The sequence below is a fragment of the Peromyscus leucopus genome, chromosome 4 (assembly GCF_004664715.2).
Source record: "Peromyscus leucopus breed LL Stock chromosome 4, UCI_PerLeu_2.1, whole genome shotgun sequence".
Taxonomy (NCBI): Eukaryota; Metazoa; Chordata; class Mammalia; order Rodentia; family Cricetidae; genus Peromyscus; species Peromyscus leucopus.
Genome location: NC_051066.1, coordinates 132,209,376 through 132,225,089, shown reverse-complemented (window position 1 = coordinate 132,225,089; position 15,714 = coordinate 132,209,376). Strand labels below are relative to the sequence as shown.

The following is a 15,714-nucleotide window of genomic DNA, read 5'->3' as shown; positions in this document are numbered from 1 at the left end:
TAGAAACCCTAAGTAAGACAGAAGTAGATACTGGGAATGGGGTATTGCTGTGACAGGCTGGACCATGTTTTTGTTTGGAGTAACGTGGACTTTGAGAGTTTGAGTTAGGAAAGCAGTGGACTGCTTTAAGTGCTGCTTAATGGGTCATCCCAGCAGGAGCATGGAAGGCAGCGGTGCTGAGTGGGCTCTGATGGACTGTTGCCGGGGGCTGGCTTGAGAGGTTTCAGAGAATGGTAGTATGTGGCCTAGAGATCACTCTTGTGATATTTTGGTGAAGAATGTGGCTGCTTTTTGCCTTTGTCTGAAAAGTCTGCTCGAGGCTAAAGTCAAGAGTTTTGGATTAATTCCTTTGGCAGAGGAAATCTCAAAACAGCCTAGTATAGACCCTGTTGTGTGGTTACTAGTGTTAACTCCAATGAAGATTTATAATGAAAAGGAGCAAGCTGAGCAAGGAAAAGTATTTGAAGAGAAAAGGAACACCAGAAAAATGGAATGAAGCTAAATCCCATATTCAAGATGAGCAAATTAAGAAATGGAATAGAGGGAGTGGTGAGCCAAGGCAAGATCCCACCCAGCTGAATTTCCAACTTGTGGAAAGGAATTAAAGAAAAGCTTAGAACCAGGTGTGGTGGCGCACACCCTTAATCCCAGCACTCCAGAGGCAGAGGCTGGCAGATCTCTGAGTTTAAGGCCATTCTGGTCTATAGAGCAAGTTTCAGGACAGCCAAGCTTAGGCAGTGAAGGAAACCATGGAAAACAGAAAGCTGGTGAAGATGTAATTGAACAAGGGGGCCATGTTCCAGCCCCAGCAAGCAGCAGAACTTGGCAGCTTCGGCCACGTGGTTCTGCAGTTAAGGACTGAAGAAAGGGGCTGTGGAATGGTGTGCACTCTTAAACGCCAAGCCCTGTGCACACACGTGCGTGCACACACAGTAGATCTCATCCGTAGCCATACTGTGTAAGTGGATGAGAGGACTACTTGGATTGAAGGATGTGGGAATGACCTGGTCCCTTCTAATCTGTATAACATGCCTGCATAAAAGGAACCCAAAGGTAGCTTCGTGGAAACCCAGAAGACAGTTTTAAAGACCACCTATCTGGCTCAGTCCTCTTGTCTTTGAAAACAAGGAAAGGTGGTCTTGGTGATTTTACACATTTGTCACAGGTCACTTCACGTTCCCCATCAGCAGTGGAGAATCTGAGACAAAGTCAAAACTGACTCTGTTGACTGTTAACCCCTGAGTGTTTGAAAGGGATCGAGGTCTCTTCCCCTGAGTATGAATAGCAATGGCAATCACTTATTGATGGCATCTGTGAGGTGAGCACTGCTTGTCTTGGCATTCACTGTCTGTCCTGGTGAGCCCTGGAAATGGTAGATGGTTAAGGACAACAGTTGTTGGCCTTCTGGGGCCCAGAGCCAGAGGATGGTCTGAGCAGTGAGGAGAGGAAGAAGTAACTTGTAAAGTTTCAAGTTCCAAAGGAAGATGGAGAAGGAACATTAGAGAAGCCAGCTAAGAAGACTTGTAGAGAAGAAAAGGAAGTAAACTGGGTGGGAAGGGGCTTGGGGAGCATTCTGTCCCCATCACAGTGCAGCCAGAGAACTAACTGCCTGGCAGGCACCGGCAGCATCTGCACGGGGCTCCTGAAAAACCGCCCTTGCAGCTTTCACGTGGCTGAAGGGCGTCCAGGCTCCTGCTGGATTCCAGGAGCTTGAGACCTGCCATATATGGTGGGCCCTGGCCACGTGCACAGCTGCTTTCTCCTGCCCCCAGCCAGAGTCTCGGTTCACACACCCACAAGCATAGGTTGCTGCTTTTTTGTTTTTGTTCACACCAAAGGTTCATGAAGCTTTTATCAGCACACATGACCTTCAGTGCCCTGGTACTTGCCAGCCATGACTTTGATCTTTCTAATGGATCTTAGTTATATGGTATATGCTTAGTGGTAGTTCACGTCAGTTGAGCTGGTTTCAGGTAGCATTTTTGCCCCACTTGTCTCTTGCCACAGACAAATCTGGTGGCTCCTATCCTCCCCCTAGAAGGCTTAGGCTTCACAGGGAGGAAGTTTAGGAAACTAGGTAGAGATAGCCCCAGGAAAGGGTCAGTGTGCCAGCTCACCAATAAATAAACCATTCATTAGCAATCTAAGTGGCATGAACATGGCTGTGTTGGCCAGGCTTTCATGGCCTCAGCTGATGATAAAGTAAGGCAAACAAGCTCTATGAAAGTTCCACTTGAGATTCCTTTATAGGAGTCAATGTGACAGACCCGGTCACATGCCCACTGATACTGAATTCAGAATCAGATCCCCTCAAAAGCAGCTTACGTGATCCAGCCAGGGCAAATCCTGAACACGTCCGAGTGAGACAGGCTGTTCAGCGCTGCCCAAATGTGGCAAGAAGTCAGCATTAGGAATCACAAGAATCCTGCCCTCTAGATGGATGCTGAGAAGAGCAGTGGCCTTGCTTTGTGGCCTGAGGAGAGGAGAGGCTCTTGTTGCTTTTGACTGTGCAGACAAGGATGTGGCCCTAGCAGGAAGAGGCTGCTGGTACTGGGCCATCACTGCATTGAAGGAATAATGTGAGAGACACTGGCCTGGGGAAATCTCCAGCTGTGTCTCAGTTCCTCTTTTTCACCTTGCGACCTTCAGTTCCTTAGGTGCCTTGCTTTCCTGTGAAACACAGAGAGCTGTACTAGATCGGTAATTGTGTAAATAGAAGAAGAAGATGATGATGGGTTCAAGTCTTCTGTTGTCTTCAGTCCTTTGTCCGAGACTCCTGCTCAGTGAGCTTTTCCTCCTTGGCTGTCTCTGGGCTGGCCTTTTACAGAGATGGGGGAGCTCTCCTTTTCCTCTTGACTTTGCTAGCTGGTTTATTTGCCTTCCTTATATGTAAAAGAGAGCAGGATTATTTATGAGCCCCTGGAATCACTGAGAGACAGGCTAGTGCTGAGGCTTGAAACCTCGGTAATAAATTGTGGGTTTAAGAACATCAGCAGCGGTGCAGGAGAGTGCTGGGGCTCACACTGTCTTCGCAGCAGGTGCTGCAGGGACGTGTGATGCAAGGGATTGATCATTACTACAGGAACTTTATCATTACCTTTTCCGGATGTTTACTTTGCATCTAACATAAAATCTGGATGTGGGGATACAGGGCTGTAATCTAGCACTTTGGAAGTAGAAGCAGGAGGATCAAGTTTTAAGACTAGCTTGAGCTGTGAAAAACTGTCTAAAAAGCTGGGCAGTTGTGGCTCACCCCTTTAATTCCAGCACTTGGGAGGCAGAAGCAGGTGGATCTCTGTGACTTCAAGGCCAGCCTGGTCTAGAGTGAATTCCAGAAAAGACAGGGCTACACAGAGAAACCCTGTCTCAAAAAACCAAACCAACCAACCTACCTACCAACCAACCAATAAAAACCCTGTCTTAAAAAAAAAAGAATAACAAAAAAAAAAACCATTAACATGAGCCTGAGCATTTAGTATGAGGAATACATTCACAGTGTCAAATTAAGTATTGGAGTTGAGCTGTTCAGTTCTTTTGTGTAAACAGTATTCTGGAAGTTGACTAGCTCATAATGACTCATATTATACAGTCAGGGTGTGGCACATTAGCTTTGTTTAATAGTAGGCCCTAGAATCCATCTAGTCTTTAGATGAGCCATTTTGAATTTGTTTCATTAATTTTGCTTTTACCTTCCAACTTGTGTTTTTGCCTTTGAATTTCACCTGGTAGTTTTATTCTCGTCTGTTTCCCATTAATTGGTTTCTTTGGAGTCAGGGTAGGGGTTCATCTACCTTTTTGCTTTTTGAGGCAGGGTTTTCCCTGTGTATTCTAGGCTACTCTCAAATTTAGGGTGTTATTGTATTTTTGCTTCAATCTCTCTAGTGTTGGAGTTACAGGCTTGCAACATCCTATCTGGGTATGTATGTATCTTTAGTAGAATTGAGTTTCTTCCTTTCCAAGAGTGGCTTTTGTTCTCATAGAAAGGCTTGCATCAGTTTAGGCGTCTTTCCCTTCCAATGTGTTTTTTCCATTTTGGATTTTATATTTTTTATTTTTAATTAGGTATAGAGTGTGTGTGTGTGTGTGTGTGTGTGTGTGTGTGTGTGTGTGTGTGTGTGTGTAGGGGGAGGTGCACATGTGTACACATGCCCAGAGGCCAGAGATATCATATCCCTTGGAACTGGAGTTAGAAGAGGTTGTGAGCCACTTGACATGGGTGTTGGGAACTTAACCTTGGTCCTCTGGAAGAGCAGACTAAATAAAGACCATGTTCTTAACCACTGAGCATCTCTCCTGTCCTCCAGTATGCTTTTTCTTTTAAAAAGAAATTTTTTAAAGATTTATTTTATGTATATGAATGCATTCCCCGTGTTCATGAATATATGTGTACAATCACATGTGCACCTGGAACCCTAAGAGGTAAAAAGAGGGCATGGGATCCCCTGGAATTGGAGTTATATGTGATCTGTGGGTGCTGAGAATCGAACTCTGGTCCTCTGCGAGAGCAGCCAGGGCTATTAGCCACGAGCCATCTCACCAGTCCCCCAATATGCTTTTTCTAATGTGATGCTAGTTTTAAAACTCGAAGTATGCCCTGTGAGGATTAAAGGGAAAACAGTCCGTAGATTATGGAGGGCTTGTTCTGGTCTGTGAGGGAGGCAAACAAACCTGCCTTAGTGTAGTTCTAGATGCAGGGCTCAGTGCTGACTCCAGGTCTGTAACTTTGGGTGGATTACTGCTCTAGATGTGGGGTTTTTTCTTTCTTAAAAATCATTTAAATCTGCCTCCCCCCAACCCCCGATAGGGTTTCTCTGTGTAGCCCTGGCTGTCCTGGAACTTGCTTTGTAGACCAGGCTGGCCTTGAATTCACAGAGATCTGCATGCCTCTGCCTCCCAATTAAAGGTCTATGTCACCACTGCCCAGTTAAAAATTATTATTTTAAGTATGTGCATGTTTTGCCTACATGTATGTCTGTGCATCATGTGCATGCCTGGGACCCCTGGAAGTCAGAAGAGGACATCTGATCCCCTGGAACTGGAGTTACAGATGGTTCCGAGTTACCCTGTGGGTGCTGGGAATTGAACCCTGGTCCTCTGGAGAACAAGTACTTTTAACTGCTCCAGCCCCAGGCGAAGATGTGAGTTCTTTCAACAGTGAGATCAAGACAGTAGGAATATCAGAGATGCAGAAGCCAAGACAGGATGAATCTTGTCCTGCCCGCCCCCCACCCTCCACGTGCTTTTTTTTGTTTGTTTGTTTGTTTTGTTTTGTTTTTGGTGTGTGTGTGTGTGTGTATGTATGTGTTAAAGTCTCACACTTCTGCCAGGCTGATCTGGAACTTGATATGTGGTTCAGGCTAGTTCTGAACTTGAACTAATGGAGGTCCTCCTCAGTCTCTGAGAGCTGGGATTACAGGTGTAGGCTACTATGTCCCATATGGTAATTTGAGGGCTATCTATATAGCAAAACTATGAAAGCAAGAAAGAAATGCCCTACAGCACTTAACCAGGGACTTAGGATGCAGTAATGTCAGCCGTTCATTTTAGCATTTGCTCTCTCTTGCTATTTAATTGTTTTCTTTCCTAGTCATCTTTAGAATATTAAAAATTGCCAGACAAGCTGTCTTCTGCCTAGAGCAGATGTCACTCTCACTGTTTGGGATGTGTGTGTGTGTGTGTGTGTGTGTGTGTGTGTGTGTGTGCACATGTCACGGTGCCTGTGTGGAGGGCAGAGGACAACCTTGGGTGTTGGTCTTCACTTTTCATTTTGTTTAAGATGGAGTCTCCCGATGTTGTGCTGCACAGGCTAGGCTAGACGGCCAGTGAGTGTCCGGGGATTCTCCTCTTCCCTTCTCAATGTCAGAATAGTGTGTGTAGATGCTACCATGGTGAAGAAAGGAAAAGCTGCCGCTAGGTATAGAAAGGAAGACTAGACACTGGTACTGTGTGTGTATAGATTATATAGAAGGACTCCTGAGGACCAGTTGCTGTAGCTGCTGTTGGGAGGAGACGGCTTGGGAAGAGGTAGAAAGGAATCTTCCTTTTCATTCCTTGTATTATCTGTTCAAAGCAGTTCCTAAGCAGAGGAGAAGCAGAATTGAATGTGATGAGCTGCAAGGTAGGGTGTTCTAGGAGCTGGCCTTGAACTGCCCATTGGACATCCCAGACAGCTGCCTGTCTTACCATGTGGGCATGGCCTTCAGCTCTGCTGCTTCTTCTTCTTTTCTTCTTCTTCTTCTTCTTCTTCTTCTTCTTCTTCTTCTTCTTCTTCTTCTTCTTCTTCTCCTCCTCCTCCTCCTCCTCCTCCTCCTCCTCCTCCTCCTCCTCCTCTTCCTCCTCCTTCTTCTTCTTTTCTTCTTCTTCTTCTTCTTCTTCTTCTTCTTCTTCTTCTTCTTCTTCTTCTTCTTCTTCTTCTCCTCCTCCTCCTCCTCCTCCTCCTCCTCCTCCTCCTCCTCCTCCTCTTCCTCCTCCTTCTTCTTCTTCTTCTTCTTCTTCTTCTTCTTCTTCTTCTTCTTCTTCTTTCTTCTCCTCCTCCTCCTCCTCCTCCTCCTCCTCCTCCTCTTTCTTCTTCTTAGAGTAAGTACAAACGTTCTTTACAGTGGGAACTTTGCTTCTTAACTTCTTACAGAGTTTGATTCATGAACTTGGGGCAAATTGATGAGCTTCTAGTCAGCGTGGTGGCTGGAGGACCCTGTGGGTCGGAATCTTAGTTTCTCCTGACAACACAGGAGCCTTCAGTACATATGTTGAGAGAAAAAAACGGGTTCTTGGCCTTCTAAGGAGATATTTGCTGTTGAGCTTTATAGTGTGAAGAGCTTTGCATCGGCCACATGTGAACTAATTTGATGCAGTATTTTAGGAATAATTTGAACTTTCTCTTCTTTTGTTGATAGCCTTCAATACTAAACTATTTCCTAAACTATTGGAGCACCAAAGATAGATTGCGGTTCATAACAAATATCGCTGTTTATACATTTCTCTCAAAAGGCAGGGAATCTTGTGTTTCCAGACAATGACCTTGGTTCCACAAAAGAAAGACTTCCTCCACTCTGTCGCTTTCCAGCCTTGGTGTTGTTGATATTAATTGTGGGCTAAGGCTGAGAGGAAGAGCTAACTTCTCGGTGACTCATCTGCTCTGAGTGCCAACATGGAATCTCATTACATCTTTTCTCCCAGGGACTTGCCATTGGCTGCTTAGTCCAGAAAGGTTCAGACTTTTCTCAGCATGACATTTCAAAGCCACTCAGGATTTCTCTGGCTTCACTCTCCTGCTTCTTAGAACACTCTACCCTGTCACAAAGTTAGGTCTTGGTTGTTCCCTCAACATGTGCTGACTTCTTCCCCGGGCCTGGCCTGCCTTTGCTCCCGTGTTCTGGCTTTAGGAAGGCCCTGGCCTTTTGTGCTGCCTGCTTCAGCCCATCCTCCCAGGCCCAGATATGTTTCCTTCCCATCAAGCTTCCTCAGATCCCATCCCTCCCAGATAATCTTTCAAACTCCATTGCATATTTTTCTTGGGATACTGCCTTCTTTTGTTTTGCGTATATTTATTTATTTTGTGTGTGTATGTACACGTGTGCATATGTGCCATGGTGTGCATGTGTAGTTGAGAGGCCAGCTCTTGGGAGTCGATTCTCTCCTTCTACCATGTGGGTTCGAGGCAGTCAGCCATGGCAGCAAGTGCCCTTACCACTGAGCCATCTAACCAGCCCCTTTCTGTTGTTTGTGTGTGCCCTGTTCTGGTTCTCCTAGGAGACGCACGGCTTGAGAGCTGGACACCTGGCTTTGCCGTCACTGTGATCCCTAATCATTCCACCTTAGACCTACATGCAGGAGCAGCTCAGTTTCCATTCACGGGCCAACTCGTCAGTCAGCTTGAGAGGACCTTCATTGTATATTACCTTGGTAGCGCAGATGACCATTGAGCTGACCATTATCTTATAATGGCTGTAGAACAAGCTGTGCTGTGAACCCCCAAACCCTTCACCTCATGTTGATATAGTTAGAAAGTTTATGGTTAGAAAAAATCCATGCCTTTTAAACCCCAGCGGGCAGGTGTAGTAACAGACTACAGAATTTTCAAATAAATGAAGAATTCCATTACCTCACTATCGCTGTTGATGAATTGGCCTCCGATGACGCTTAGGCATCAGAACACATTGCGTCTTTTCAGGTGAGAGGCTGACAAGAACAATTTGATTAACTTCTTAAAAAGCCTATAAAGAAAATGCTATTGAACTTCCCTCAGTGCATTTCTACTTTGAAATATGCTCTCTATTGTATACTGTAGTCCAGTCTTTCTCACAGCCTGGTCATTATTGTCTCAAGGTCTTACATTGGGTACTAACTGGAGTCAGAGGCTAATGAATGAAAATACCGACAGATCCGCTGAGATCAGCAGTGAACCTTTGGTCAGAAAGCTGTGTGCTCGGGGTCCAGGATGCTCAGTGGTTAAGGGAAGTACAGCTTTTACAAAGGACCTGAATTCGGTTTCCAGCACTCAACTTGGGCTGCTCACAACTGCCTATAAATAATAATAAAAAAGGTTTCGTGTTCACCAAACGTTTATTCTCCTTGTGTGAACTAGCTAGTTTTGTACATTTTGAAGTTGTCTGTTCAATTACTTAAATCTTTAGGTACTTGGCTACTGGACAGGCCATCAGAATTTGGGGGCAAGTGCCTTTACCTCCTGAGCCACCTTACCAGCCTGCTCGTTCATCTTTTTTCTCTTCCTCATCTTCTTAATTTTAATTTTATTTTTAATTGGCCCATCGTTGTATATATTTATAGATTATACAATATTTTGACACATATGTACATTGTGTTATAATCAAACCAGGGTCATTAACATACCCATCATCTCATATTATTTCTGTGGAGTGAGGATTTTTAAAATCCTCTCTTCTAGCCATTTTCAAATATATTACATGATTGTTGCTGTAGTCACACTACTGTGCAATAGATCAGAACTTACTCTTTAATATGACTGTAACCTCATTTCTTCGGATACAATGTTCAAAGTTAGAATCAGTAGATGCTGCTATTCCAAGCAGATTTAGAGTCTTGCTTTGCACACTTGGACATATTTCAGTTGTATCTAAAAGCACATTAATTTGGGGTCAGCATCATTATTCTCTTGACTTGCATTGAGCATGTTCTATTACCTTCATCTTTAAAGGCTTTTTTACGTTGGTTGGTAGGTGTGGCTCATATATTCTGGACCTTTGGACCTTTTTTCCCCTGTTGAGATTCTTGTAAGGTGCAGCCCATTGAGACAGACTTGTGGAGATATTTTTGGTTCATGGTTGGGTCATGTAGCATATTTGTTCTCTTGCCCAGCTTGTCATCTGCCCATTTGATAAGTATGTTTTCTTCTTCCAATTTAGTCATTCACAGAGATGTTGAGGCAAGTCAGATTGGAATCATTCCATTGTTGCTTGTAGATTTTTCTTTACAAAGGAGCGTAGTGAGACAGGGTCTCACTCTGTAGCTCGGGCTGGCCTTGAATTTGCAATCCTCTTGTCTCTACCTTCCATGTATTGGGATTTGCATATTTGTGTCCTCGCAGCCTGCTCGGAACATGAACCTGCTGACTGCTTCTCTTCTCTTCTTTTCTTTTTTTTTTTAAAGGCAGAATCTTGATGTGTAGACCAGGCTGGCCTTGAACTTACAGAGATCCTCTACTGTGACTAAAGGCAGACACCACTACTCCTGGCTAGTTTTTAAAGATTTATTTTTATTTATGCATATGTGTGTGGGTACCCAAGGAGTCCAGAAGAGGGTATAAGATCCCTTGGAGCTACAGTTACAGGCCACTGTGAGCCACTCAGTGTTGGTGCTAGGAACTGAACTCGGGTTCTCTGCAATAGCAGTACATGCAGGCTACTCGGGGCAGTAAGTGAAGGACAAACGGACAGACACATGTCCAGTGAAGCTGGATCCAGTGGGGTTCTCTAATGAACTGCAGTCTCCACAGCCTGCAACCTCAGTGTGTTTATTAGGTATAGCACCAGGGGAGGGGTTAGCTGGTCTCAGTAGGAGGTCTGTATAGTTGAGGAGTCTCAGGGTGTTTATGGAGGAGGAAGTTGCAGTTGCTAGTCTTTGTGGAACACCAATAATTGTCAATGCTTTGACTCCCAAGAGAAGCTTTGTGTTTCTCTTGAGCCTGGCTCATATGGGTCACAGCTTTGCCAATTTTCTCATGGGTCTGAGGCTCTGGGCATCCTTGAGATGTGGCCATTCCCGTGTCAAAATATATATTCTCTCAGGACTTCATTTACTCAGGACTTCTTCTACACACATACATTTCACTGCTGAGCCATCTCCCCAGCCCCCTTTTAGTTGATTTTAATGGGCAGATTTTGTATGAAGATAGAATTGGATAAAATATTCTGAAATTATAGCAGGAACTGTCTTTCAGGTGATCAGTCTGTTGCAGTCGCTTAATATCTAGTTTAAAACATTAGAAATTAGTATGGTAATAAGAATAATGTTAGGAACTACTTTGAAAAGTTAGTAACCTTGATTATATTCTTTTGTGTAATTAAATACAATACTTATAAAACATTTGTATTATTTTTAATTATGTATATGCATGTGTACCCGTGTGTGGGTTTGTGCGTATGAGTGTTGGTATATGAGGAGGCCAGAAGCCTCGATACCCCTGGAGCTTGAATTACAGGTGGTTGTGAGCCACCTGATGTGGGTGCCGGGAACTGAACCTGGGTCCTCTGGAAGAGTAGAATGTGCTCTTAACCATTGAGCCATTTCTTCTGCCCCTAAATATAATATTTTTTAAATTAAAAAAAAAAGACATAATTCTTGCTGAGTATGGTGGTGTTCACCTTTAGTCCCAGCACTCAGGAGGCAAAAGCAGGTGGATCTCTTGAGTTTGAGGCCAGCCTGGTCTACAGAGCGAGATCCAGGGCAACCAGAGGTACATACTGAGACCCTGTCTCAAAACAAAACAACAACAAACAAAAACAAGCTTGACCTTTGCCTTCAATGGAATTTACTTCTAGTGGGAGAACAATTTGATAATTATAAAAATATAATTGTAATATTCTCAGTAATCTGTATGCCAAACAAACATTAGCCAAGAAAAGTAGCATGCACACCACAAATATAATTGAAAAATTTCTACATTTCTAGTTACATTTTTAAAGTAAAAAGAAATGAAAGTGACTTTGAAGAGAATGTTAGTTTTAATGTGTGGAGTATGTGGAGGGTGGTGGTGGGAGTACATGCAAATGAATGTGCAGGTACATGTACCACGTGGGAGGTCGGAGGAAGATGTTATATTTCTTCTATTGCTCTGCACCTGATGCTTACTGTTTGGACCAAGTCCCTGACCAGGGAGCTCTCGGGCGCCACCTGTCTCCAGCCCCCAGCCCTACAGTTGCAGGCATGCCCAACCACGGGTGTCTTTTTCCGTGGGTGTGGGGATTCTGATTCCAGGCTTCATGTTTGTAGAGCAAGTGCTCTTACTCACTGAGCCATCTCCCAGCCCCTGAAATTAATTCAGTAATAGATTTCATTTAAACATAGGAAGTAATATTTCAATGTGACAGCAATATTTAAAATGTGGTTCTTTTTCTTACTGTATCTTTGAAATCCTTGGAGTAGCCATATTTAAAGTACTAATAGCTAGCGGCTACTATACTAGACAGGAAAATTCTTCGCCCACCTTTAGAAAATTCTGTAGTGGTGAACAAATATTTTCCTTAGCTGAATGGAGAATTTAGACTTGATTCTCTTCTAACAACTACATATGATTTCCTCCATGTGTGAGGGAGGCTTTTGAGGTGTCCCTGTTTTCATGGTTCATGGTACTTATATTATCATGAGTGATATGTAAATTTTTTTCTTTTCTTTCTATTTTTTTGTTTTTGTTTTTCAAGATAGGGTTTTCTCTGTGTAGCTTTGGAGCCTGTCCTGGAACTCACTCTGTAGACCAGGCTGGTCTTGAACTCACAGAGATCCACCTGGCTCTGCCTCCCAAGTGCTGGAATTAAAGGTGTACACTACCATTGCCTGGCCTTTTTTTTTTTGTTGTTATTTTTTTGAGACAGGGTTTCTCCTTGTAGCCTAGGTTGTCCTGGAACTCACTCTGTAGATCAGCCTGTCCTGGAACTCAGAGAGATCCACCTGCTTCTGCTTCCCAAGTGGTGAGATTAAAGGTATGCACCACCACTGTCCAGCACAAGTTTTTTTCAACTGCACACTTCAGATGGACTTTTTTTTTCCCCTCACAGTGTCTGTATTATAGCTGAGTTAAAGACCAGTTGAATTTTTGATTCAGTGTGCCGTGTTAAAATCATTCCTCTATAAATTGTGTGAAAAAAACTCAGTCATCCAGCCACTGTTTTTTGCTTCTACTTAGGATGTGTCTAGTCCGAATGAAGCAGGAAGGCCGAACTGGAAAATACATGTGCCGGATCATAGTTCATTTTATGTGGGAAGACGTGGAGCAGCGAGGCAGAGTTATGGGGGTAAGCGCTTGCCTGCAGATGCCGATCCCGGACAACTGTGATGGAAGAGTGTCTGACCCGAGCCTGGCGTTCTTGCCTTTGCTCTTGGGTTTCTGTGAAATGTTGCCTGACGTCAGAGAGGCAGTTCAGCTATAGTCCCCCCCCCCTTTTTTTTTTTTTGCCTCTTGGAAGCCTGACATACCACAGATACTTGATGGGTTTGTGCACATTATTGTGGTTTGTTGGTATGAGGACATCTTGTATACAGAAGTAGATAGGATATGGTGATAGAGAGGATGGAATGGGGAACAAATGTTAATCTAGTTTAAGGACACTGCCTTTGACCTTATTCAGTGTTTGAATTAGATCCCCTTTTAAGTTCTTTGGTTGATTGGTTGATTGGTTTTGATATCTTTGAGACGTGGACTCATATATGCCGGCCATGGGCTTGCTATACAGCCAAGAATGGCTTTGAACTTCTATTCTCCTGCCTCCACTTCCTAAGTGCTAGGATTATAAGCATGTACCACCATACCTGACTCTCTAAGTTAGTCCTTATGGGAAGATCCTAGTGTGGGGTCTGCCATCCTAGGACCTAAAGAAAACTCTGGTCACTAGCAACCCAGAAGATTTTGGCAAAATACTCGCTGAAAATAAATACTTTAGTAAATTTAGTAATTAGCCTGAGAGAGGAGAAGATAGAACTTACGGTCATGTGTGTGCGTGTGTGCATACATGTATGTGTGTGTGTGTATGTGTGTGTGTGTAAAATGACTGCTAGCTATAGAAAATAAATGGTACTGAGTTTTATGCATGTGTGTATGTTTTATCATACATGATCTCATTTTTTCTGTACTTCCATGCAACTCTCTTTAGCGCACCATTGTTTGGAGGCCTTTCCATGTTGCACGGGTGTTCAGTCATGGCTGACCTGTGTTACAGTGCCCATTTTCACAGACTCCTATGCTATTGTCCGTTAACCTCGTGTACTTGTTCTCTGTGTAAAATTGCCACCTTTGAGACTTAATACCATGCATGTAGGTGATGGCTTCCTCCTGGGATCCTGGGTTAAGGGTTTCCTTGTGTCTTTGAAGGAACTATAGTGTAGGAAGCACTGTAAACATGGGTCTGCCTTTAAGTATCTTTATGGACATTTACGTGCCATTCCGTGGGGACAGCATGCCATCGGCATTTCTGTTCATGCTGAGAAAATGAAACATCAGCTGTAGCTGTTACTGTCACCGTCTGCCTTGAAGTCACGAGTGAGCGCTCACACTCTTTAATGTGTGTGTGTGTGTGTGTGTGTGTGTGTGTGTGTGTGTGTGTGTTCCTGAGTGTATGTATGTATGTGTGCTGTATAGATGCAGGAGCCCTCTAATCCCTTTAATGATACAGTTGTGAGCCACCATGTGGGTGCTGGGAACCGAACCCAGGTCCTCTTGAAGAACAAGTGGTACTCGTAACCGCTGAGCCGTCTCTGGCCCAGTACTGAGCTCTGTTTACAACTGTCCTCTTAGGTTTTTGTTGCGTTTCTCCCGCTGTCATGCCCGCTGGCTTTCTTTGCAGTCCAGAGGGAGGTCAGCAGACTGAGCGACTCATAAGCTGGATTCTCTACATCCTCAAGTGTTTACTACTAAATTCTGGACACATGGACTTGAGTGGTGTTGGCATCTCCGCTCACCCTGTTAATGACGGCCAGTAATACCCTCTGGCCGGCCAGAGCCTGCGCGGACTGCCAGGGCTTGCGTTAGTGGCTCTTTGACTCAATGAACCTGCTTTGCTGATCTCTGTTGTCTGAACTCCGCTGGCAGTGGGACCACTTGACCCATGTGAGCCACAGCTGTCCTGTCCTAAATAGCCTAATAATCCCGAAATTGCTGACTCCCGGACCACAGGAATTCTTTAATTCCACCCTCTCCCACTGATTTTCTCTTCCCTATGAAACAGCAGCTGACACTTTGCGCCTTTGTGTGTGATCTCCCTCCTCCATCGTAAGCTATGAGAACATCGTTCTATTGTTTGCTTATGTGGTGACATCAAATGGATAAGGAGGATGAGCTGAGTGAGCGCATATGGTAAACTTCAGCCTCTGCTGTATTCTGTTTGTTTGTTTGCTTATTTGTTTGTTTGAAACAGGGTCTCCTTAGATGGCTCTAGCTGGCCTAGAACTTACTATGTGGACCAGGCTGGCCTCTTACTCACAGAAACCCACCTCTGCTGCCTCCCAAGTACTGGGATAAAAAGTGTGCATCATGATGCTAGTAGATCCTGTTTTAAGGTAACTTAGTAGATAAATGGAACTTGATTCATTCCTTTCTGGTACAGTCCTCAGGAGTCTTTGAATTTTTTTCTCCTCTCTTTTGTCCATTTGGATTGTTCTAGATACTGTGCCATCCTATAGGGCAGTATAATGTTCCTCCTTTTAGTGTATCTACAGTTCATCTGGTGACCTTGATAAAGTACAGATGTGATTCAGCGTTTCTGACCAGGGCTAGGGAATATGCTCTCCCTCCCTCCCTCCCTCCCTCCCTCCCTCCCTCCCTACCTCCCTCCCTCCTTCCCTCCCTCCCTCCCTTTCTCTCTGTCTCTCTTTTCCAGAGTATCCCAGGCTGGCCTTGAACTCACTCTGTAACCCAGGATGACCTTACACTTCTGATCCTCTTGTCTCCACCTCCCGAATGCCACGATGGTAGGTGTGCACCATCACCCCGTTTTATGTTGTTCTGGGAGTGAACCCAGCATGCTAGACAAGCACTCTACTGGCTGAGCCCTAGCCTCAGCCCTGAGAGATTTTTCTCTCCTCTGTCTCTCTCTTCCACAGGATCTCATGTAACCCAGACTGACCTTGAACTCACTACACAGCCAAGGATGACTTTGGATCTCTGGTGGTCCTTTTGCTCTCACGTCCCTTCAGGTGTCCACCATCATATCCAGTTTAGCGTGTCCACTCTTCTAACAAAGCTTCCAGGTTATGCCTGTGTTGGTAGGGGTGTGGGAGGTGACAACCGTATTTTAAAATAGCAAGATGTTAGTGATTCCCCTAGTGTAGGCTCCTAAATTACCGTTGTGAAGAGAAATGCCCAAGCTCTGGCTTAGTTACAAAAACTGTAAATGAAAGGTGGTGTTTTAAAAATAGACATTTAGAAGAATTGGGTGTTTAGTGTGCTTGCTTTTTATTGTATTTGACACCCCCCTCTCTATCTTGATGGTATAAACAGGCGCCTTTTCTATAGGGAAGGCAGTTGTA

The 15,714-nt window shown here is 44.3% G+C and overlaps 1 protein-coding gene across 4 annotated transcripts in view; it reads left to right on the top strand.

The window, feature by feature from the left end:
* Positions 1 to 15,714, top strand: part of LOC114706507 (ubiquinol-cytochrome-c reductase complex assembly factor 1) — an 87,628-nt gene that overhangs the window by 37,625 nt on the left and 34,289 nt on the right. For all 4 annotated transcript variants that reach the window (XM_037205351.1, XM_037205350.1, XM_028888896.2 and 1 more), the window contains one exon: positions 12,380 to 12,488. In XM_037205351.1, the coding sequence (XP_037061246.1) occupies positions 12,380 to 12,488 (109 nt within the window). The remainder of the gene's footprint in view (positions 1 to 12,379; positions 12,489 to 15,714) is intronic.